The sequence below is a fragment of the Podarcis liolepis genome (genome assembly GCF_965112155.1).
Source record: "Podarcis liolepis genome assembly, chromosome: 6".
Classification (NCBI taxonomy): domain Eukaryota; kingdom Metazoa; phylum Chordata; class Lepidosauria; order Squamata; family Lacertidae; genus Podarcis; species Podarcis liolepis.
This window is the reverse complement of record NC_139559.1, coordinates 60,030,228-60,055,259: the sequence shown is the minus strand read 5'-3', so window position 1 is coordinate 60,055,259 and position 25,032 is coordinate 60,030,228. Positions and strand designations below refer to the sequence as shown.

Below are 25,032 nucleotides of genomic sequence, written 5' to 3'. Positions count from 1 at the left end.
TTGGATTTTGAAGATTCTATGAACCAACCCAGACCCACAGAAATGCCTAGAGTAACTGTATTGGTTAGAGACTTTAATATGCATCATAAACGTGTTTTAAATAATGGTTCCAACTTTAAGGTGCTAATATGCTTTTTCCCAAGAAATGACAGACTAACTGCTATTGTTGTTGCTTACGGTATTTTAAGTAAAGTTTATTTCCTGTGGAAAAAGTAATAGAATATATTCTTTTTTAATAAAAGTGAAAACAAGAAGGAAATGTTCTGATTCAGAAAGCTACCTTCCCTCTCCTGTCTAAGAAGAGTTACTCATTAGGCCATCTCGCTTCTATCTCTTTGTGGGTGTGATGTAGAACAATGTACGGATTGCATACTCCTGTTTCTCAGAGGAGCCCTAGCCTAGAGGAGAGGTGTGATTGCTCTCCTGGGATCAGATTTCTGTTCTCCCAACAGAAAACAGTCTGCTCTGACAAAGGAAGGCTTGAAAGGTTCCAAGATGCTGCTCCAGTTACTCTCTGTCCTCTGGGAGGCCTTGTCCCTGCAAATCGTTCTGGTGTTTCTGGCAACATTTCTGCTTCTTGCTGATTACAAGAAAAGGATTCGTCCAAGGGATTTCCCCCCAGGGCCCAGGCCTCTTCCCTTGCTGGGTAATATACCACATTTTGGAGCAAAGAACCCTCATTTGGCAGCACGGAAGGTAAGAATGAAGGAATGAACCAGATGATGAGAAAACAGGTAACATTGCAGTGGAAAGGAGCGTAGAAACCTCACTGGAAAATGAGGCTTAGATGCCCTAGTCTAGCATCCTGATTCCAAGAGCAGCCAGCCAGAGGTCTCTGAGAAGCCCACAGCTGGGGCATGAAGGCAAATGCATCTCCTGTGGTTTGTTCCATCCAGATGTGTATGGCCTCTGAATCTGGGGGATCTATTTTGCCTAACAGTCATTGGTAACAAACCTGTGTCGACACCTGCCATAAAAGGTAGGATGGTTGTTTGCATGATTCTATTTTGTTAGCAGGTTATTTCCACCACTTCTGCTCTGGGCAGGAAAAAAAGAAGTCCAGAGCTATGAGCCACATATTTGCATGAGTAAGGTAATGAGGTCTGTCCAGTTCCTTGGTCCAGAGGTCAGTTTGTTTTCCTTGTATTTGACCCTTAGGTTCAAGTAGATCATACAATGCCAAGCAGCTTCTCAGGTGCAGTGTGCAAGTTCAGGTGGGCTATGGGTCAAGGTGTCTCTTACCTTGCTCACAAACTCAATCCCAAACTTCAGGTCTAAATTAAGGAACATAATTAAGGAAGACAAAATGGACAGATACTTCTAAGGAAAGCAAATATTAAGAAGCTTGCTATGGTTCATGTTAGCAGTGAATTCACAGAGGTGTGTTTGTCCTGTATTAGAAAGTGGGATTTTAGTGTTGCAACTCCAGCTCTCGAGAATCAGTTACCAACTGAAATCCAACAGCAACCCAACATGTATTTAGATTCCTACAAGATAATTTTGTTTAGATTGTAAGCCAGTAATTATGTGATGAAATTGTTGTTTTATTTTTGAATTTGTATAGACGGTTTTAATGTTACGGGAGCTTGTGTTTGTGTGTCCTGTTCTGTTTTTGTCTCGTGCACGGTTTTGATAGATTAGCAGAAACCACGAGTGATGCCTTGAAATCGGAATAATAGCATCCTTAAGCTTTCTTGTCCTGTTGCTTTATCTTCAGACCATGTATTTCCAGGGCCGCTAATGCGCTTGCCAGAATTTGTGGATTGCAACCTCCATCATCCCCTACCGCTGCCCATCTTCACTGGGTTTCATGAGAGTTGTGGTCCAAAACACATTGGCTATCCCTTGGAGTTGTTGACAGAGGGGTATAGCGTTGCTACCTGCAAGATCATCCTGTATTTCAATGTACAATGTGACGTCCTCAATACTGGACACAATGTGTCCTGTATTTGCTGCACTCCCTCTCCCTGCCATGTTAGGGATCCTCTCCAAATGCTCACCTACACTTCTACGGGGAAGGCATTGCCAGCTGGGCTGGAGAAAAACGTCTTTCGCTTCTTCCCTTTCCTTTTTTCTCCTTGCTCCCTCTCTTCATTCCACCCCTGAGGAGGAGCAAGGCTTTCATGTAGCTGCTTCCAGTTCCCAGCCTAGGATCACTGAGTCCTATCTCCTAGAAAGCAACAGGTTCCAAGGCTCTAGGAACAAGTAGTTTTCTGTCAGTGTAGCCCAGAAACACCAGTTCTGAACATAGTTATCTGCATGATATTTGAAAGAGGAGGGTGGGGGAGAGGTAGCTCCCCAGAAGGCTTGTCCTTCACCCCACCACCTAATATTCCCTCGCTTTCAGAAATTTAACATGTGGAACAAAGCTCATAACCTCATCACCTCATGTTTGTTTGTTTATTGCCCAGGCCTGCATCTGTTGCTGTGCAGTACTGCATATATGTGAAAAGTCATGTATTTAAGATCTGGGAAGGAAAGCACAGACAGATTTACAAATTTGTGTGTATGTGTGTGTGTTCATGTGACAAATTCCAGAGGGGCCATAGTGTTCGACTGCAATAGATTGTAATGAATTGCTTTGAAGTCATTTCAGTACTAGGTGAAAAAACAACAACCCTCAATTCCTCCCTCATCCTCTCCTGTATTTTGCGAGAACAAAGGTAGTACCTCTAGAGGGCTACAGGGGGTACGCATGTACAGGACTCCAAGCCAGCAGGGACCCCAAGCTGTCTTTTTGAAATAAATCAGACATTTCTAAAGGAAGTTATTAACAAAACAGTTGAAGCATCTTGTTGTTGCTGCTGCTGGATGGATGGATGGAGGAGACTTGAGTACGTAAAGCATTTTTCTTGTGTTTACATTATTTCCTCCACTCCCTTAGTGTTCTGCCTTTATAGAATAAAACACAACTGACTGGCTTGAAAAGGTTTTGCTCAGAATTAACTCCCTTGCAAAAAGAGGGGAGGAATTTTGTGGTGCCCCACTCAATTCTCTATGTCCCATGTACTTTAGGATAAGGATTGTATTTCTGTTTGCATGTTCTGTTGTACATTATCCTACCCTCTCCCTTTTATCTTTGCAACATTCGAGCATGATCCTGAGAAAGCAAAGGTTGCAGATTTGATCCCCATATGGAACAGCTGCATATACCTGCATTGCAGAGGGTTGGAATAGATGATCCTCAGGGTCACCTCCAACTCTACATTTCTTTGGTTCTATGATCTCTGTGTGGTAGGCTAGGCTAAATTAATATATGTGCAGAAGCAGCAGCTCTTGTCAATAGATTGCAGGCAGAGAATGGAAGGAGTCTGTCCATGCACAGTGAACTGGGCCCAGGAAACACTTTTGACATCTCTGCTGCCCCGATGTACGTATTTGATTGCAACCAAGTTTGCTTGTTCCATACAGTATTGGCATTCTATAAACACCATACAGGTAAATTAATATAGAATGTCAATATAGATTATATAGAGATATTTTATCTTCTCTTGCATTCTTCCTCTCCTTCCAGCTGGCAGAAAAATATGGCAATGTCTTCAGCATTCAGGTTGGGAAAATATGGATCGTGATTGTGAATGGATTGCATCTGGTGAAGGAAGCTCTTGTCCATCAGGGTGAAAACTTCATAGATCGTCCAGTTGATCCTCTTTCCAAGGAAATCAGTAGGTCATTGGGTGAGTTACTTTAAATTACAGCCAATTGTTTAAATTTATTTATTTATTTCTAGCTCAGAAATACGCTTCTGTATCATCATTTGGTATAATCTCATCATTTCCTGGTGAAAGCTCCTATCTAATCAAAAAGGCAAAAATAAATAGAGAGAAAAACAGAATTATCATTAAATAATCAAGGCCATATAAACAGGTACCATTAATCCAGAAAAGGAATGCCAGAGTGGCCTAAAGGGCTTCAGTGTAGAAGGGACATTTGTAAAAAAAAAAATATTGACTGCTTTACTTGTTCCTATACATTTACTTCATTTTGTGTATTTCTAAACATATGCTGCCTATCTATCGGAGTTCCCAAAAACTTTCAAAGGACAGCATAAAGTTAGTACAGGGAGCCAGCAACATTATGCGGGGTGGGGTGGGGTAGAATAAATAAGTAAATTTGTCATTTCCACTTATCATTTATTCTTCCTTCCTCCACCTACACACCCAGTGGGCTTTCCTTGCTTACCAGGCTTGGGGGATGTATCAGGGGGGCCCAAGGAAGCACTTGGGGCTCCTTCCTACAGCCCAGTAGGTAGCCCCCCACTTTGTGGGGTGGTGTTGGCTCTTGGGATTCCTAGAATTTGCCTTTGCACACAGACCCCCAGAACCAAACTCCCACATAAGTGGTGGGCCAACTATATTCCAAAACGCAACCCAAACAGTAAAAAACAAAAACAAACCAACCCACAGACAATAATCAAACAGCAGCAGCAGCAGAACTAACGGCAATCAAATAAAAACAACCAGCCTGCTTCAGTCTTTCCAAAGCAACACTAACAGGCAAGCAGAATAACCTAAAGCAAATAGCCCATGTTATAATTAAATGTTAAATGTTCTTACTTGCAATATGCACTTGTTATTTCTTCCCATCTAGGAGTGGTCTCCTCTAATGGTCTCAACTGGAAACAACAGAGAAAATTTGCCATGTCAATGCTCAGAAACTTTGGTTTGGGTAAAAGGACTTTAGAAGAACGAATACAGGAAGAGAGCCAATACCTAACGGAAGCTATTGAAGCTGAGAAAGGTGCAAAACAGTAAAAAAAGCCTATTTCCTATGAAAGGTTAAAAAATACATTGGTCATGGTATGAAGCTTTCAAGTGCTGCTTTGTGCAAATGCAACTCTGCTTTAGATGGGCATCAATGTAAAACTCAGCCCAGGGGTCTCAGCCCATTGTGGGTCTTATTTCTCCCATAGCCACAAGCCTTGGATTCAAACAGAAATCAAACACTGTGCTCTGAAACTCTCCAGCTTGCTCTTTTACTTCTAGGTCACATCCCTGCAAAGTCTACCCTAGACTCTCTCACTGCAGTCTGACGGAGGGGCCTTTCCCCCAAGTGATCACCTCATGAGGCAGCTAGCCTGCCTTATGTTTTAATGCTTGCTGCCTCCAGGGATTCAAGGGGGCTAGCACCCATAACCTCAAAACAACATAGATATAAAATCTCACAGAACAATGTGCTAGAAAGCTTATACCTATAGCTGTGCAGTTTTCCTTAGCATGTTCCCCTAAGTATAAAATTCTTCCACTGTGCCATCTAGACATCCTCTAGCTGAAGAACATCTGCTGTGCCCCCCATACTCTGTCCAGACACACCAACTTCCACCACCTTCTGTTTTTGTTACACGGAAGCCATAAGCAGTCTTATTCCTTCTCCATTTCTCTCTCTCTCTCCAGGGCAGCCATTTGACCCTAAACTTCAGATTAATAATGCTGTTTCAAATATCATTTGTTCTGTCACTTTGGGGGACCGCTTTGATTACCATGACAGTAATTTCCAGAAGTTATTGCTCTTCCTTGATGAGATAATGTATCTTCAGGGATGTATGTGGACTCAGGTAGGTCTTCTGGTCCCAGGCACACTCCCACATTTTTGTTGACTGTTCATTGATTTGCTTTTGGCCCTCGTGTTTCTTTATCTTCTTATTTCTTTTTTCCCTTTGTGCATCACACACCATCCCATATTCCCTTGACACCTTGTCTTGTCTTCACATCATCTATTAAAATACCAAAGGTAGGGCCTGTTTATAAACTGGATTTAAGATCCAGAGCATGTCTTGCAATGAACACAGTGATGCAATCCCAAGTAACATACACGGCTTAATTCCATACTCTCCACCTACCAATTAGAATCTGTGAAAGGCCCCCCATGCAGATAGGCATCACCAAATGAGAAAACTACATTGGCATCATTTTCCTGATATCATCAGTCAAGGTGCATGCATTTTTCAAACAGGTAGCCATCTCCACGGGAATCCATTGCATGGATTGCTACCTCCTTTGATAGTAGCATGATCTGCAACTGTTATGAGAGGGCTTTCCCCGAACAAATCTGATGTTAGTATTTGTTTCCTCAGCTGTACAATGCATTTCCCGCTCTCATGAAGCACTTGCCAGGGCCCCATCAGACTGTTATTAAAAACTGGGGACAACTGAAATCCTTTGTGAGAGAAATCATTGAAAAACATGAAGAAGACCGGAACCCATCTGCACCCAAAGATTTCATAGATGCCTATCTAAATCAAATGGCCACGGTAAGAAACAAAAAGTATAGTTTGTGTAGTAGCAGTAATAGAAAGCAGAGACAAAATCTAAAGGACCAGAACTTACCCTGTATTTTCCATTGGCTCTGTATGAAAGCAGCCAAAGAGGTGAGGGTGCATGTGTGTACAAGTGCATATACATGAATATGAAATAATGTATATCCAGGGGTGACCCATCACCACTTGTCCAGTGCCTGAAATCCACCAGATTCACAGGGCTGTTGACTTGGCAGTGCTAGATCCTGGACACTTGTCAGGAATAGAGCTCATGAATCTCATTGCCATCACTTGATATATAGGACTGAAACTGGGATGGTGCTTTTAATGACAAATGAACCCTTTGGTGCATTTTCTTTGTTTTAAGGCGGATGCTGCTTCCAGTTTTCATAAAGACAACCTGCTACAATCAACACTGGATCTCTTTCTTACTGGAACAGAAACATCTTCAACAACCCTGCGCTGGGCCTTGCTTTACATGGCCATTTCCCCGGAAATTCAAGGTAGAGCCATCATTTGCTTACTTGTCTTTGATTACTTTGGGTTTGGAGTAAATCTACTGCAATTAAGCAATGTAACCTATAGGCTATTAAGTTCAATTTGTTTTTCATGAGTATGACTAACATTGAATAGCACCAGTGCTTTGTTTCTAGGGGGGGAAAGGTGCCAGTACGCACCATGAAGTTGTTACAATAAGTGCCACACTTTTAACATATCCGTTAAAAAGTTGCTGGTGGTTCGTACCATTGAGTACCCCCAGGAAACAAAAGCTGAATTCTACCGTTCCCTTTTTGGGATGAGCTCCCAATGCCATGTTGGTATGTTACTATGCCAGATACACAGATATAGGATGGGAGATATCTGGCTTGACAGCAGAACATGTGAAAAGGATCTGGGGGGTCTTAGCATGAATCAACAGTGTGATGCAGTAGCAGCAAAAGAAAAAGAAAAAGAAAAAGAAACCCTAATGCAATTCTAGGTTGCATCAACAGCAGTATAAGATCAAGTGAAGTAATAGAACCACTGTGTTCTGCCTTGGTCAGACCCCAACTGGACTACTGATTTCAGTTCTGGGCACCAAAGTTTGAGAAGGCTATTGATATGCTGGAATGTGTGTAGAGGAGGGTGACACAGATGATCAAGTGTCTGGAACCAAGCCATCTGAGGAACGGTTGAGGGAGTTGGGTATGGGAGGACATATGATAGCCATCTTCTAATCTCTGAAGGACTGTTATGCGGAAGATGGAGCAAGTTTGTTTTCTGTTACTGCAGAGGGTAAGACCTGAACTAATGGATTCAAATATTAGGAGGAGCTTTCAGACAGTGGTGGACTCTCTTGGATGACCATCTACCAAGGATTCTTTAGCTGTGATTCTTGTATTGTAGGGGTTGGAATACATGACCCTGGAGTCCCTTCCAATTCTACAATTCTATGATTCCATGAATCCTTGCCACTAGTCTAAGCTATAGGTTCAATAGTAACTACAATAAGGTAATTTCATAGCAAAATGTAGAAATGTTTTTGTTCTCTTAGGGATTCAAAATTAGAATGGGAGCTAGGTTGTATGAATGATGTTCTGTGGTCTGCCTCAGGATATTTTCTGGGGTGATTCAAAAATGCAATAGGTCTAATCGTATTAATATGTTATTATGTAAACTGATTAATTAATTTTGTTGAATCAACTCAAGCAAATACAGAAAGGAGATACGTAGGGTGGAATTCAGCTTCAAATTATGATTCCATTTCCTCATCGCCAGTGTTGAATAATGGGTAGACATAGCAGATGACACAGCAATTTCTCCAAAGCAGCTCTTTATTTGTAAGCTGGAACAGAACTGAGCAGCAAACAGCTCACCCGGCCTGCTTTTACAGGCAGCCGGCTGTCAACATTGTAACAACAACAACCCAGGGTTTCCAGCCTAAAGTAACTGACATGGACCTGAGTGAAAACTATATACAGTGGTACCTCAGGTTACATACACTTCAGGTTACATACGCTTCAGGTTAAGGTTACAGATTCTGCTAGCCCAGAAATAGTACCTCAGGTTAAAAACTTTGCTTCAGGATGAGAACAGAAATTGTGCTCCGGCAGCGCGGCAGCAGCGGGAGGCCCCATTAGCTAAAGTGGTGCTTCGGGTTAAGAACAGTTTCAGGTTAAGCATGGACCTCTGGAACGAATTAAGTACTTAACCTGAGGTACCACTGTACACGATACTCCTGGTGGCCAGGGTGCGAATTTCAGTATATAACACCATTACTGTCTCCTCCCACTGTGTGGTGCTCTGGGGTGTGTGTGTGTGTGTGTGGTTCCTGAACTACTAAAGATTAGGGGATGTGGGAGGGGGGGGAGAATCCCATTGTGCTGGCATCTGCTGGCACAAACAGCTTAGTATACTTACTGTAAATGTGTGATAGTATTTGATGTTCAAATGCAAGAAATTCAAATGCGAACCATAGCATCCCTTACAAAAATGTCCTCAAGCTTTGTTTCCTGCATCATAATGTGATTTATGCCACACTGAAGCCAGTTAATATCATAGGTGTCTTTCACAACACTTCGTTTAGCAAGTAGTTGACCATAAAATGTACCTCTTTCAACATGACTTTTAAATGGAGATTGTTAACTCAGTTGCTAGCTGTTTTGCATTTGATCTGAATTGATTATATGTATGACCTGATGTTCTTTTAACTGTTATATCATATGCATATATAATTAATAATATGTACGGTAACTGTTTTTGTATATATTACTGCTTTATATACCTTAACTGTTTTTTATGTGTGATGTTTTGCTGTGGTTTTATAATTTGCTGGAAGCTGCCCAGAGTGGCTAGGGCAGCCCAGTCAGATGGGCAGCATTTAAATAAATCTTCTATTATTTTTATTTTATTTTATTTGGGCAGGATTCGCTGAAGGAGTCCTGTCAGCAGAAGCTGTGAGCATGGACGTTCACTTGTGCAAAAAGGCTTCCCTCCACTCCTCTCCCTGTACTTCTCTCTCACGCACCCTGAAATTGGTTCAAGGAGGTTGTGAGAGGTCACAGAACAGTGTGGAAGGGGAAGAGAGGGGAGGGGACTGTCTATCTGGCAAGCTGCAATAAACGGTGCAGTAAAAACAATTCTATTTAGGCAGTAGATGGACTGTTCCAACTAGAAATCTTCAGCTCTCAGTTTTTGTCTGTTCTTCTTGTATTGAAGCTAATCTTCTTCATTTGCAGCCAGAGTCCAAGCGGAAATAGATTCTGTGATTGGCCAGTCTCGCCAGCCAGCGATAGGTGACAAGGACAGCATGCCCTATACCAATGCGGTTGTTCATGAAGTTCAAAGGATTAGCAGCATTGTGCCTTTGAATGTGCCCCGGATAACAACTAAGGACACAACACTGGCTGGGTTTCATGTGCCCAAAGTAAATGTTAAGAACATAAAGCTCTTCTTGTTTGTTTTTATTCTTCCACTAAAGAGCACAAGCTTTTAATGTTTGATGTTTTATTGTGTTTTTAATATTCTGCTGGGAGCTGCCCAAATTGGCTAGGGAGACCCAGCCAGATGGGCAGGCTATAAGTAATAATTTATTTTATTTTATTTTATTTTATTTTATTTTATTTTATTTTATTTTATTTTATTTTATTTTATTTTATTTTATTTTTATTAGGCCAACATGGTGCCATCCAGATGTTATTGGTCTCCAATTGCCATCAGTTCCTGCCAGCATGACCAACAGGCAGGGATGATGAGGCTGTATCCCCAAACATCTGGAGGCCACCATGTTGGTAACCTCTGGTCTAAATACAGAGTTGTACCAGTCTCAGTTTGAATGGGTAGCTAGTCTGTCAGAAATTAGCCAGTATCTGGTGTTGTTAACCTTGAATTTTAGTAGTTCAGCAGGCTTTGAATGTCTTTTAAAATCTATATTGGAACTGTGCTTTTGTGGGACTTCTTTGGATGAATTACTTAATAATGAAAAGTAAATATTGCATTCATTTCCTTTCTCTGTCAGGAGATATACCGTAGGTTTATTACTGCTGTAATTTCAAAGAGAATACTTGAAAGCGCCTTGTCATTTTTATCTACTTTCTTCTCTGCTTCTCCTTTGGCAGGGAACCATATTGCTCACCAATTTGACTTCTGTGCTGTTTGACAAGGATGAGTGGGAAACACCCAATGAGTTTAATCCTGGCCATTTCCTAGAGGATGGTCAGTTCCGGAAAAGGGAAGCATTCCTGCCATTCTCTGCAGGTAACAAAAGTTGAGGAGCTGCTCACCAGAGTTGCAACAGGGCCTATATGACACCGACTTACTTACTGAGAGCTGGGTATATTAATAACTTTATTGTGCATTTAAGGGTCACCAACTTTTCTGGACCAGTGAGTACATTTGGCATTTAAGAAAGCGCTATGGGCACCAATCACAAAATGGCTGCGCTTTGGGGCTGTGGTGCAACACAAAAATAGTTTTGACATGACTCCCCACTCCCACCCCAGCAAAGTGTGGATTTTTGAGGGGGTGTTTACTGAGATCCTTAATGAGTGCCATAGGTGGCTCAGACAGTCCTTGAGGGCTAGGGTGTATTGTTTACAGCAGCGGTCAGCAGGGTTTATCTTGCCTGGGCCAGAACGGTCCTGCAGAGATACCTCCGTGGGCTGGGGCATGGAGCACCTGCGATTTTCGGTGTCTGCATCTGTGCAGGTGCAATTTTCGGCATCTGTTCATGGTGCCACGGAAGCGAGTCCCTGCACAGTTCTGCTCTGGTTTAGTGCAGTGTGCGAACGGGCAGCTCAGTTCAGGGGCGGCTCGTGGGCCGGTCAAACGACCTCTGCGAGCCACTTCCGGCCCATGGATCTTAGGTTGCTGACCCCTGGTTTACAGGGTTTCCTCTCAGGGAACATGAGAAACATTGTGTGTGCAAGCTTCCCTCTCCATGTTCACACAGTTGTTTTCTTTTCTGCACCCTGCTTCTCACCATGCAGCTCAGAAAGTAAGCCACTTGTGGGGGAAAGGGATCTGTTTCCCTGTGGGTGAATTGCTTTTGCCCTACTGTCCTCATCCTTTCAGCTTGCTGTCCTTCCCTCCTTCCAGCTCCTAGCATTGCTCTTTCCCCCCCACACCCCTTAACCTTACTCTCCGTCTCCTCTCCCAGCACCTCATGTTACCCTGACTGTGTTGTGTTTTGTGTGTGTAACATTATGTCTACATTGTGGTCTCGCCCTTCCCACTGCTTGGTCCCTCCAACAACTTTATTGATTGACTGACTGACTGACTGACTGACTGACTTATTTTTTATTGCCTGTTCTAAGCTGAATGTTTTCAGTTAGTCTAATGTGGTCCTTTCTCCAAAAAACAAAAGCACAAATTTCCATCCTGAGTTCCTAAAAATTGATGCAATTTCCTGAAACATTTGTAAGATCTTTTTTTTTGGGGGGGGGGGTCAAAGTGAATGCAGAGTTTTGGGTTAAGCCAGTTAACTGGAGATTAACTGAATGATAGTTGGTTTTTATGATGTTTTCTATAATCAAGCAGTATATAAATTTTATGAAATAAATAAATAAAATAAATAAATCTCCACATCTTTGAAATGGGAGAGGGAAGCTGTAAGGTTAGGGATGAACAGATCTGCCAACTTTGGTTTCCTTCATTTTTCCAATCTTAAATTCAATTCTCCATATTTCAGCAGCAATCTGCAATAGAAAAGAAAACCCATTTAAGTGCATGTTTTTCTTATTGACACATTTTTAAAGCTCGCTGTAACTAATTTACACAATTTTGTAAACAATTCCTCTAATATAATGAATCTTTGTATGTTCTTTTCTCTAATATATGAATTTTTTTTACACTTTCCCTTTATAAGTCTTTTTGTACACATGGGTTGGTTGGAGACTGCACTGTAAATATCAAAGAATGGCTGTTTTTTGTGTGTGTATATGCATGCCTGTATTCATATTTAGGGAGATTGCTATGAAGATGTACGGTAAACCCTACTAACATAGTCTCTCTCTCTCTCTATCTCTCTCTCTCTCTCTCTCTCTCTCTCTCCCCCCCCCGGTCTTTCCCTCCCTTTTAGGAAAGCGAGCTTGTCTTGGAGAGCAGTTGGCCAGGACTGAGCTTTTTCTTTTCTTCACTGCCCTACTTCAGAAGTTCACTTTCCAGCCTCCAAAAGGCGTGACATTAAGCCTTGACCATCGGTCAGGTCTTACGTTATCCCCCCAGCCGTACCGGATATGCGCAATCTCTCGCTGAGGGGACTCATTTTATGGCACTGCTCATTAAAAGAAGATGGTGAAGAATTTGGCCAGCACTGCCTCCTTAGTTTCTGTCCTTAGGGGGACAGCTCAATAGTCATAGCTCAATAGTAATGCATGTCCGTTGTATTTAGAAGGCCTCAGGTTCAATCTACATGACTGGCGTGTGGTTCTTCTCATAAATGATCTCAAGTATGTGACTTTTAAAATTGTCCTGGGGGCACAGCTAGGGCAATGTCTTATAAACCAGCAAAGCCTTGTACCTGAACCACTTCAACATTCAAATGCCAGATCAATAATTTACTATTGAGAAAGGTTGCAGGTGTCTGCTAAATTGTAGACTTTGATACTCAAGCTGTAGTTGGTCTACAGGTCATGGCAAATTTTAAGTTGGTTCAAACAGCTAATTTAATGAAAAAGACTTACTAAAAATGTTTTTGTAAGTTGGCAGTGTGTACTTGGGCCAATTTAGCAAGGGCCAATCTGTGTACTTGGCAATCTAGCAAGTTAATGTTTATTAGAGACATCAGAGCTTATGACATAGGTGCATAGAGTGATTTTAAAAGGATTGCTAGCCTGGATCCTTGGGATGTGCTTATTTATAACCCATCTTTTAAATGGTAGTTTGCCTTTGTAGGATAATTTCTTCATTCCAATTTCTATTCCCTTCTCTCAGGACTTCTCTTCACTAGTGATAAAAAGTTCTAAATTGTGTAATACTTGATTTGATAATAAAGCCTTGAACTTTCATTTTTGGGCTGGTTGATTACCCTGGTTGTTCTCCTTGCATTCCCCTTTGGCAAAGCAAAGATCCCATGTGGTGTGTCTGAGGCCTCATCAACCTTGGCAATACACTGCAAGATTGTTGTTTAAAGTTTCCATTCCAGTTCTACCCCAAACTGAGTCTGTGACAATAGGCAGTATCTGCACTATATACATATACAGCAGTATCATACAGTTTTATATAGTCATAGAATCCTGTTAAGGGCATGGAGAGTTGTGAGGAAACCCTTGTAGGACTACATCTAAGATATATGGGGTGGGATTCTGCTTGCACAAGAGGGCTCCCCCCCCCACTCTCCTCCAGGGGAACCCCCCTAAAAACTTGGCTCTTGTGAGAGTATGGGGTGAGGGTGTGGGAATCTATTTGTCTGGCAATCTGAAATACTTGCCCTGCTGGAGCTTTTGCACATTGTTGAATTCCTCCCCTAATGTAGAAGTAGCTCTAGAGGGAAGCAGCGAGAAGACACTCTGAAAGGTCAGTGACTAATTTGTAGAACTAGAGACCTTCCTTTCAAGGGTGACTTAAAGCCTTCTTTTCCTAAAAAGAACCTGAGTTGTGTCCATGTTGTGGTCAAGACAGTGGTGGACTTGGGGGTCTCAAATTTCAAGAGCAGCCTGTGCAATGCCAAAAATGATCTCCCCCCCCCCCACTTATCTCACTCCATTCTAAATCACAGTTGCAGCATCCCTGCCACTCTCCCCTAAATCTACATCTGCTCAGGGCCAGCTTGAGAGCTTCTCTCTCTCTTTACCGTCAGCTTGTTCACTTCTGCATCTTCTTTTCCGGAAGGTGGAGTAAGATGGAAGGATATGAAGTGGACTAGGACCTGGGCAACAAGGATTCAACTCCTCACTCAGCCGTGAAGCGCACTGGGTGACCTTGGGCCGGTCACTATCACTTGACTTAACTGACCTCACAGGCTGCTTGTGATGATAAAATGAGGAAGAGGAGAACCATTAATGCCACCATAGGTGGAATATAATCGTAATAATTTACAAGTAAATATAAAATAAAGAAATATAATATCTCCAGCCATCCCACCCCATCCCACATCAGATTTTGGATTGTAGGAGTGGGGGGGGGGGTTGTGTTTGTAGGAAACTGGCTTTAGAATTGGGAGTTGCTGAACCTGTTCTGGTCTGAAGATATCAAAGAGCTAGCATTGATTTGCACTTGCAGATAATTCTTCTACAAATGTCAGCTAAGATACTAATCTTTACTCTTCAAAACAAGTGAAATTTAACCTGTTGGGTCTGAGCAGCCAGAGGCAAGATGAGTCCTATCCTATATGAGATGAGATGATCCATTGAGACAACCTCCTCAGACCCTTAGAAAGAACTGGAGAAACTTATTGGTTTAGAGTCTTTAATATGTGTCACAAACCTGTTTTAAGTAATGGTTCCAACTTAAAGATGCTGTTACACCTTTTTCCAAGAAATGACAGACTATTGTTGCTTATGGTATTTTAAGCTACATTTAGTACACGTGTGTGTGTGTGTGTGTGTGTGTGTGTTGAAAGTGAGAACAAGAAGGAAATATTCTGATTCAGAAAACTACTCTCCCCCTTCCCCCTAAGAAGAGTTACTCAATAAGCCATCTCCTTCAGCCTCCTGGTTGGTGTGATGTAAAGCAATATATGGGTTGCAAACTTTGCCCTGGTTTCTTACAGAAACATTAACCAAGAGGAGAGGTATAACTGCTCTCCTGGGATCAGATTTCTGTTCTCCCAACAGAAAACAGTCTGCTCTGACAAAGGAAGGCTTGAAAGGTTCCAAGATGCTGCTCCAGTTGCTCTCTGTCCTCTGGGAGGCCTTGTCCCTGCAAATCGTTCTGGTGTTTCTGGCAACATTTCTACTTCTTGCTGATTACAAGAAAAGGATTCGTCCAAGGGATTTCCCCCCAGGGCCCAGGCCTCTTCCCTTGCTGGGTAATATACCACATTTTGGTGCAAAGGACCCACATTTGGCAGCACGGAAGGTAAGAATGAAGGAATGAACCAGATGATGAGAAAGCAGGTGACGTTGCAGTTGAAAGGAGTGTAGAAACCTCACTGGAAGATGAGGCTTACAGTAGATGCCCTAGTCTAGCATCCTGATTCCAAGAGTAGCCAGCCAGAGGTCTCTGAGCAGCCCACAGCTGGGGCATGAAGGCAAATGCATCTCCTATGGTTTGTTCCCAGCATCTGGTATCCAGATGTGTATGGCCTCTGAATCTGGGGGATCTATTTTGCCTAACAGTCATTGGTAACAAACCTGTGTCCACACCTGCCATAAAAGGTAGGATGGTTGTTTGCATGATTCTATTTTGTTAGCAGGTTATTTCCACCACTTCTTCCTTTTCGCTCTAACTCTGGTCAGAAAAAAGTCACATATTTGCTATGAGCCACGTATTGCTTGGGTATGTTAATGACCAGCTAGCTCTGTCCAGCTCCAGTCCAGAGGTAAGTTTGCTTTTCTCATGTTCCCCTCTTAAACAGGATGCCAAACAATTTCGCAGGTTTGCTTAGACTATATATCTGTGGAAGACAGGAGTGCCTGGCGTGCTCTGGTCCATGGAGTCATGAAGAGTTGGAAACGACTAAACAACAACATATACCTAATAGACGTGACACATCAAACACAACTTTCTGCTTGCTTCCTTGGGGTCAGTTAGTGCAATAGGACGTTTCTTTTTAAAAAGACACTTTCTGAATCTAAGGAGGCAGGAAGAGGACAGCAGGAAGCTGGGAAGTCCCATCATTTTTTCTTACTTTTTCCTGTCCCCCTCACACCATGGCACTGAGGACACAATATTGGCTATCCCTTACAACTGCTGACAGAGGGGTACATAGGGTACATATGTACAAGGCTCCAAGCCAACAGGGACCCAAGGCGCTCTCTCTCTCTCTTAAAGTAAATTAGACATTTCTAAAGAAACTTATAATAAAAAAGTAGACGCTTCTTGTTGCTGCAAGCCTCAAGCTGGATGAGTGGAGAGGAACACTTGTGTACACAAAGCATTTTTTTGTGTCTATGTCATTTCCTTCTTTCCCCTGGTGTGTTGCTTTTATAGAATGAAATGTTTTAAATTATTTAACTCCTTTGAAAAAAATAACTTCATACTGAGAAGAACATGATGATATGCAGTGCTCCCTGATCTTCCACGTCCCACAAAGCCACAACTGGCAAGCAAATTAAAATTCCTATAGACGATGCTTTACTATAAGGATCCCTTCACCCTTATCAAGACTGGAAAAATGTGTGTGTGTGTGTGTGTGCTTTTGTTTGTGTGTTTTGTTGTACGTTAGCCTACCCTCCTGCTCTTATCTTTGCAACATTCCTGTGTGGTAGGCTGGCCTAAGTTAATATATGTGCAGAAGCAGCAGCTCTTGCCAATAGATTGCAGGAGGAGAATGGAGGGGGCCTGTCCATGTACTGGGCCCAGGAAACCCTTTTGGCATCTCTGATGTCCCTGGTGTATTTGAGAGAAACCAAGATTACATCTTCCATACAGGCATTCTATAAACATCAAGCAGGCAAATTAATATAGAATATTAATAAAGACCACATAGGGATATTTTATCCTGTCTTCCATTCTTCCTCTCCTTCCAGATAGCAGAAAAATATGGCAATGTCTTCAGCATTCAGGTTGGGAAAACATGGATTGTGATTGTGAATGGATTGCGTCTAGTGAAAGAAGCTCTTGTCCATCAGGGTGAAAACTTCATAGATCGTCCAAATTTTCCTTTTACCAAGGAAATCACTAGGGGATTGGGTGAGTTACTTTTAATTATGGTCAATTGTTTAAATAACATTATCTTATCATTTCCTATTGCCTATCTAATCAAAAAGCCAAAAATAAATGAAAAAAAACCAGAAATATCATTAAATAATCAAGACCATATAAACATTAAAAAGGTACCATTAATCCAGAAAAGCAATTCCAGAGTGTCCTAAAGGGCTTCAGTGCAAGAAGGGACATTTGTAAAATATATATTGACTGCTTTACGTGTTCCTATACGTTTACTTCATTTTGTGTATTTCAAACATATGCTGCCTTTCCATCACAGTTCCCAATTTTTTTCACAGGGCAAAGTTAGTACAGTGGGCTAATAACCTCCACTTATTTTACATATGGGAGTGCAACCTTATGTGGGGGGAGGGTAAATAAATAAATGGTGGGGGACACTTTCCATGCTCCCTCTTCATTTCCTCCCACCTGCAGACTCAGTGGATTTTTGTTGCTTACTGGGAAGTCCATTCCACTGTCAAACAGTTCTTACTGTCACAAAGTTCTTCCTGGTGTCTAGTCAGAATCTCCTTTTTTTGTAACTTGAAGCCATTGGTTTGGGTTCTCCAGAGAGGGAGAGAACAAACTTCCTCAATCTTCCATGTGACAGTCCTAAGATGGTTATCATATCTCCTCTCAAGTTTCCTCTTTTCCAGGCTAAACTTGCCCAGCTACCTCAGGCATTGCTCATAAGACTTCTGTTCTAGACCCTTAATCATCTTGGTTGCCCTGCTCTGCTTGCTATTTCTTCTCATCTAGGAGTGTTGACCTCTAATGGTCTTACCTGGAAACAACAGAGACGATTTGCCATATCAACGCTCAGAAACTTTGGTTTGGGTAAAAGGACTTTAGAAGAACGAATACAGGAGGAGAGCCGATACCTAAAGGAAGCTATTGCAGTTGAGAAAGGTGCGAACCAGAGTCAAAAAAGCCTATTTCCTATGAAAGGTTAAAAAATACATTTGTCGTGGTATGAAGCTTTCAAGTGCTGCTTTGTGCAAGTGCAGCTCAGCATAAGCTGGGACATCCCATGGTTAGATGGGTGTCAATTCAGAACTCAATCCATTGTGGCACGTAGGAGTTCAGCTGCCATTAAAAGGCAGAAGCCTCTGCTAATGTCAGGCTGCATATGTGCAGTGACACCTGCAGTTGAAACCCAAAGTCACTTAACTAGTATAGGAGAGCAACAGAATTGGTACGCTGTGTGTTTTGAGGGAAGTGTGCCGATTTTGATAGCTTTGACAAAGTCACAAATGGAATTTGTGCAATAGTTCCTGTGTATATTTTCCTGTCTCTGTCATTTTTGCAGGCCTTTGTTGCCAAACCTACTGCCTTGGCAAAACATTGTTGCGCACACACCGAACCTCCAAGCAGTGTGAGATTTCCCAGCCTTTGTGTTTCCTTTTTTGAAGAGACTAAGGTCCATTTATGATATATGGTTTATTTACACACGTATACAACATGAGCCTAGGATGGGGTAAGGGAGTCAGAATATTAACACTCCCAATGGGAGTGCTTGCAGTCTCCCACAGAGGTCTTTTCCTTTGTTTCCCATAATAGCCCATCCCCCAGGTGATCACCTCATAAGGAAGGTAGCCTGGCTTATGTTTTAACACTTGCTGCATCCAGGGATTGAGGGGGTCTGGCCCCCACAATCTCAAAACAACATCTCATAGAACAATGTGCTAGATAGCTTATACCTATAGCATGTGCCACTAAGGGTATAAAACTCCATCACTGCACCATCTAAACATCCTCTATCTGAAGAACTTCTGCTGTCCCCCCATACTCTGTCCAGACCCACCCACTTCCCCCACTTTCTGTTTTTGTTACATGGAAGCCATAAGCAGTCTTATTCCTTCTCCATTTTCTTCTTCTCTCCCTCTCCAGGGCAGCCATTTGACCCTCACTTTCAGATTAATAATGCTGTTTCAAATATCATTTGTTCTGTCACTTTTGGGGACCGCTTTGATAACCATGACAGTCGTTTCCAGAAGTTTCTGCACTTGTTTGATGAGATAATGCATCTTCAGGGAAGTATTTGGATTCAGGTACATCTTCTGTGAGATCTTATGGACAGAGTTGCACTGGTTCCAGGCACACTCCCACATTCTTGTTGACTGTTCATTCATTCGCTTTGGGCAATCATTGTTCTTTATGTTCTGATTTCTTTTTCTCCCTTGAACTTGTAATTCAAGCATCTCACCCCATACCAAGTCCCTTTGACATCTTGTTTTTATTTAACATTGTCTATCATAATACTGAAGATGTATGGGTGTCTTCAGTATTATAAGGCAGGCATCACAACTAAAAATCATGTGCTACGGCACATTTTAGGCCTTTAAGTGGGGAATCACATGAGTGACTGAATAAAATCAAAGCATTTGGACAAGTAGCACATATCATGAGGAGGCTAGTTAGTTTTATTTTCCATATTGGGAACATTCTCACACTGTGCTGGAATATTTATGTAGCTAAATAACACTGGGTATTGAGTGGTGTTCATAAGCAGGACTTAAGATCCAGAGCATGTCTTGCAATGAACACAGTGATGCAATCCCAAGTAACATACACGGCTTAATTCCATACTCTCCACCTACCAATTTGAATCTGTGAAAGGCCACCCCATGCAGATAAGCATCATCAAATGGGAAAGCTACATTGGCATCATTTTCCTGATATCATCAGGCAAGGTGCATGCATTTTTCAAACAGGTAGCCATCTTCATGGGAAGCCATCGCATGCATTGCTACCTCCTTTGATAGTAGCATGATCTGCAACTGTTATGAGAGGGCTTTCCCCGCACAAATCTGATGCTAGTATTTGTTTCCTCAGCTGTACAATGCATTTCCCACTCTCATGAAGCACCTGCCAGGGCCCCATCAGACCGTTAAAAGAAACTGGGGAGAACTGAAATCCTTTGTGGGAGAAATCATTGAAAAACATGAAGAAGACCGGAACCCATCTGAACCCAGAGACTTCATAGATGCGTACCTGAATCAAATGGCCACGGTAAGAAACAAAAAGTATAGTTTGTGGTAGTATTAATAGTAGTAATGGTTAATAATAGAAAGCAGAGACACAATCTAAAGGATCAGAACTTACCATATAGTTTACATTGGCTCTGTATGAAAGCAGACAAACTGGTGAGGTGTTTGTGTGTTTGCATACACACACACACACACACACACACACACACACACACACGTGAATAGGAAATAATGTATATCACCACTTGTCCAGTGCCTGAATTTCACCAGATTGACAGGGCTGTTGACTTGGCTGTGCTAGATGCAGGACACTCGTCAGGAATAGAGCTCATGAATCTCAGTGCTATCACTTGATATATAGGACTGAAACTGGGGTGGTGTTTTTAATGACAGATGAACCCTTTGGTGCATTTTCTTTGTTTTAAGGAGGATGCTGCTTCCAGTTTTCATAAAGACAACCTGCTACAATCAACACTGGATCTCTTTTTTGCTGGAACAGAAACAACTTCCACAACCCTGCGCTGGGCCTTGCTGTACATGGCCATTTTCCCGGAAATTCAAGGTAGAACCAACATTTGCCTACTTGTCTTTCATTACTTTGGGTTGCACTCAACAAATCCTCTATTGAAATCAAAGTATCTGACTTATTGGCTATATAACTTCAATGTGCCTGCCGTAAATTCGACTAACATTGAGTACCAACCACCCTTCTCTTTTTTCGATCGATTCCCAATGCCATATTGCTATGTTACTTTGCAATATATGTGCTGTTGTTCTTTTAAGCTGTTGTGTATTAAAAATGTGAGATGAAAGCATCCAAAACGCTAAGTAAAGGGTTATTGCTCACAAGGGCTCTAGAACTCTGTGATGTCATATGTCTGAGGTTGCTATTTTCTGTTGGTTCAGTTTTGGCAGTTATTAACAGTCTTAACGGCTAGGGCAGCAGTTATGTTCTGTGGTGTTGCTGTCTGTCTCAAAGCTAGTCAGTGTGTAGCACCGTTAGTCATTCTTAGATACAAATCTATGTAATATGTATTAGTTAACATAAGTAACACCTACCTGAATTGTATGTTTAATCTAACAAGGGCAAGTACACTGAGTAAAAGTTATTCAAACTTTTAAAAAGACTGTATTGTGTAGTTTTTATAGGAGGGAAAAGGCAAAGGGTCAAACGACTTGGGCTGTCTTCCACATAACTCTGTAAAGTTTACTTCCCACAAAATATATATATATGCATATGCTATAAATGTTTTTATATATAAAAGCAGAAGCTCTGTGCAAGGACTTCACTTGTGCTACAGACTATCCCGCCACTGTACTTCTCTCTCACGCACCTTCAGATTGGTCCAAGGAGGTTGGGAGAGGCCACAGAACAGTGCAGAAGGAGAAGGGGAAAGGGAACTTTCTATCTGGCAAACTGCAATTCTTCCATTTAATGAGCAATCAGAAGAGCAAGAATTTTCCCCATATGTTTTTATTATATTGCAAATTACTTTGGAGTGCCCACCGGGAAGTGATCCTTAACTGAACTGGAATGATAAGAAAATAATTAATAAATGGTGCAGCCAAAACAATACTATTTTGGCAGAAGATGTACCATTCCAACTAAAGGTGGGGGAAAAGGAGTCTTGAATAAATGCTTGCATTCTGGTGGCAAAGGGCACCCAGAGGTGGAACGATGAGATGAGCCTCCTCTGCAGATATTAGTTTATGTCTGTTCCTCTTCTATTTATAGCAGATGTTCTCTCTCTTTTTGCAGCAAGGGTCCAAGAGGAAATAGATTCTGTGATTGGCCAGTCTCGCCAGCCAGCGAAGGATGACAGGGACAGCATGCCTTATACCAATGCGGTTGTTCATGAAGTTCAAAGAATAAGCAGCATTGTGCCTTTGAATGGGCCACGGATGACAGCTAAGGACACAACACTGGCTGGGCTTCATGTGCCCAAAGTAAATGTTAAGAACATATTGCTCTTCTTGTCTGTCTTTGCTCTTCCATTAAACTGCAGACACCTTAATCCAAAGTTTAAACTAGGGGTAGCCAACATTGTGCCGTCCAGATGTTGTTGGACTCCAACTGCCTTCAGTTCCTGCCAGCATGACCAGCAGGCAGGGATGATGAGGCTGTATCCCCAAACATCTGGAGGGCACCATGTGGGAACCTCTGGACTAAATACAGAATTGTACCAGTCTCAGTTTGAATGGGTAGCTAGTCTGTCAGAAATTAGCCAGTATCTGGTGTTGCTAACCCTGAATTTTCGTAGTCCAGCAGACTTTGAATGTCTTTTAAAATCTATATTGGAACTGTGCTTTTGTGGGAAATCTTTAAATGAATTACTTAATAACGAGAAGTAAAGATTGCATTCAGAACATATTCTTTTTCTGTCAGGAGATAGAGGCTTAGTACTGCTATAAATTCAAATATATGTGAAAGCGCCTTGCCATTTCTAATCTACTTCTCTGCTTTTTATTTGGCAGGGAACCGTATTGATCACCAACCTGACCTCAGTGCTCTTTGATGAGGATGAGTGGGAAACACCCAATATGTTTAATCCTGGCCATTTTCTAGAGAACAGTCAGTTCCGGAGAAGGGAAGCATTCCTGCCGTTCTCTGCAGGTAACAAAAGTTGAAGGGCTATATGATGGCAGCTTAGTTACTGAGACCTTGGTATATTGCTAGTGTGGTGTAGTGGTTAAGAGCAGTAGTCACGTAATCTGGGAAACCGGGTTCGTGTCTCCGCTCCTCCACATGCAGCTGCTGGGTGACCTTGGGCCAGTCACACTTCTGTGAAGTCTCTCAGCCCCACTCACCTCACAGAGTGTTTGTTGTGGGGGAGAAAGGGAAAGGAGAATGTTAGCCGCTTTGAGACTCCTGAAGGGGAGTGAAAGGCGGGATATCAAATCCAAACTCTTCTTCTTCTTCTTCTAACTATATTGTGTATTGCAGTGGTCACCAACCTCCTAGAGCCAGTGGGCACATCTGGCATTTAAGAAAGTGCTGTGGGCACCAGTCACAAAATGGCTGCCCTTTGGGGTGTATGGTGTAACACAAAATGGTGCTGACACTAGCGCAGTGTGGATTTTTGAGGGGGTGTTTCCTGATATCTTTCATGAGCAGCCCACAGGGAGTTAGGCTGTATTGTTAAAGTGTTTCCCCTCTCTATGCTCACGAAGTTGTTTTCTTCACTGCACCCTGAGAATAGGAGCCTGCTTCTCACTATGCAGCACAGAAAGTAAGCAACTTCTCGGGGAATTATTAACTGAATCATAATTACAATGTTTTCTACAATCAAACGGTATATAAATTTTATGTAATAAATAAAACCTGTTTACCTTCTTCACATTTTTGGAATGTGAGAGGGAAGCTGTAAGGCTAGGGATGGATGGATCTGTCAACTTTGGTTTCCTTCATTTTCCCAATCTTACATTCAGTTTCCCACAGAAAACCCATTTTGGTGCATGTTTTTCTTATTGACACTGTCATTAGTCTCACTGTGACTAATATACACAATTTTGTAAACAAGTCCTCTAATATAATGGATTTTTGTATGTTCTTTTCTCTGATATAGTCATTTTTTTTACACTTTCCCTTAATATGCATTTTTGTACACATTGGTTGGTTGGAGAACAACACTGTAAATTTCAAAGAATGGCTGTATTTTGTGTGTGTTCATGTATTGGTTTGAGAAGTATGATTTACAGAGATTGCTATGAAGATGTAAACCAGTGGTAGGCAGCCTAAGGCCCGTGGGCCAGATGTGGCCCAATCGCCTTCTCCATCCGGCCTATGGACGGTCTGGGAATCTGCATGTTTTTACATGAGTAGAATGTGTGCTTTTATTTAAAATGCATCTCTGGGTTATTTGTGGGGCATAGGAATTTGTTCATCCCCCCCCAAAAAAAATATAGTCCAGCCCACTTCATGGTCCAGCCCACGGCTGAAAAAGGTTGCTGAACCCTGATGTAAACTCTCTACTAACATAGTCTCTCTCTCCTCCCCTTTTAGGAAAGCGAGTTTGTCTTGGAGAACAATTGGCCAGGACTGAGCTTTTTCTTTTCTTCACTGCCCTACTTCAGAAGTTCACTTTCCAGCCTCCAAAAGGCATGACATTAAGCCTTGACCATCGGTCAGGTCTTACGTTATCCCCCCAGCCGTACCGGATATGCGCAATCTCTCGCTGAGGGGACTCATTTTATGGCACTGCTCATTAAAAGAAGATGGTGAAGAATTTGGCCAGCACTACCTCCTTAGTTTCTGTCCTTAGGGGGACAGCTCAATAGTCATAGCTCAATAGTAATGCATGTCCGTTGTATTTAGAAGGCCTCAGGTTCAATCTACATGACTGGTGTGTGGTTCTTCTCATAAATGATCTCAAGTATGTGACTTTTAAAATTGTCCCTGTGGCACAGCTAGAGCAATGTCTTATAAGTATCGCAATAAAAGAGCTCAGTTGGAACTCCAAGTTGTAGACTTTGATGCTCAAGCTTGCACAAGACGGTTACCCCCCCACTTCTCCAGGGGCACCCCCCCCAAAAAAAATGGCTTGTGCGAGTATACCGGGGTGCAGGGAGACAGCAGGTGGTCTGTCTGCCTGGCAAGCTGAAATGCTTGCCCTGTTGGCATTATTGCACATTATTGAATTCCTCCCCTAATGTGGAAGTAGCCCTAGCAGAAGACACTACAAAAGGTCAGTGACTTATTGATAAAACAAGAGACCTTCCAAGACCTTCCAAGGATGACTGAAAGCCTTCTTGTCCTAAAAGAAGTATCTGCTTATCTCAGAGCTGAGCAGACAAGTTGTGTCCATATTGTGGTCAGGGCAGTGGCAGACCTTGGCGCCCTGCATGATGCCAATGTTCAGCACCCCCTGCCTCTCACGCTCCATTCTAAATCATAGTTTCAACGTCCCCTGCAGTGCCCTTGAGGCTGCATGCCCAGTGCCACCAAACAGTTCATGCTCTCCTAAATCTGTATCTGCATCTCCTGGTTTCTGTTGTCCC

General features: G+C 42.2%; 2 protein-coding genes and 1 long non-coding RNA gene across 3 annotated transcripts; 2 read left to right on the top strand and 1 right to left on the bottom strand.

Moving 5' to 3' along the window:
- The first annotated feature begins 392 nt into the window (after positions 1-392).
- On the top strand, positions 393-13,242 carry LOC310710017 (cytochrome P450 2J4-like). Its single transcript, XM_083510354.1, has 9 exons — positions 393-696; positions 3,515-3,677; positions 4,591-4,740; positions 5,394-5,554; positions 6,074-6,250; positions 6,624-6,759; positions 9,475-9,662; positions 10,354-10,492; positions 12,315-13,242. The coding sequence occupies exons 1-9, from the start codon at positions 496-498 to the stop codon at positions 12,488-12,490; spliced, it is 1,491 nt and encodes a 496-aa protein (XP_083366480.1). The 5' UTR covers positions 393-495; the 3' UTR covers positions 12,491-13,242.
- LOC310710048 lies at positions 11,731-14,943 on the bottom strand. The gene is made up of 2 exons (XR_014527760.1): positions 14,028-14,943; positions 11,731-11,931 (listed from the first exon to the last, which is right to left on the bottom strand). It is a non-coding gene; the product is annotated as an uncharacterized lncRNA (long non-coding RNA).
- Positions 14,944-15,034: 91 nt separating this feature from the next.
- On the top strand, positions 15,035-24,494 carry LOC310710019 (cytochrome P450 2J4-like). Its single transcript, XM_083510357.1, has 9 exons — positions 15,035-15,253; positions 16,867-17,029; positions 17,804-17,953; positions 18,935-19,095; positions 19,880-20,056; positions 20,461-20,596; positions 21,794-21,981; positions 22,510-22,648; positions 24,038-24,494. Exons 1-9 carry the CDS (start codon positions 15,053-15,055, stop codon positions 24,211-24,213), a joined length of 1,491 nt encoding a protein of 496 aa, XP_083366483.1. The 5' UTR covers positions 15,035-15,052; the 3' UTR covers positions 24,214-24,494.
- Positions 24,495-25,032: the final 538 nt, after the last annotated feature.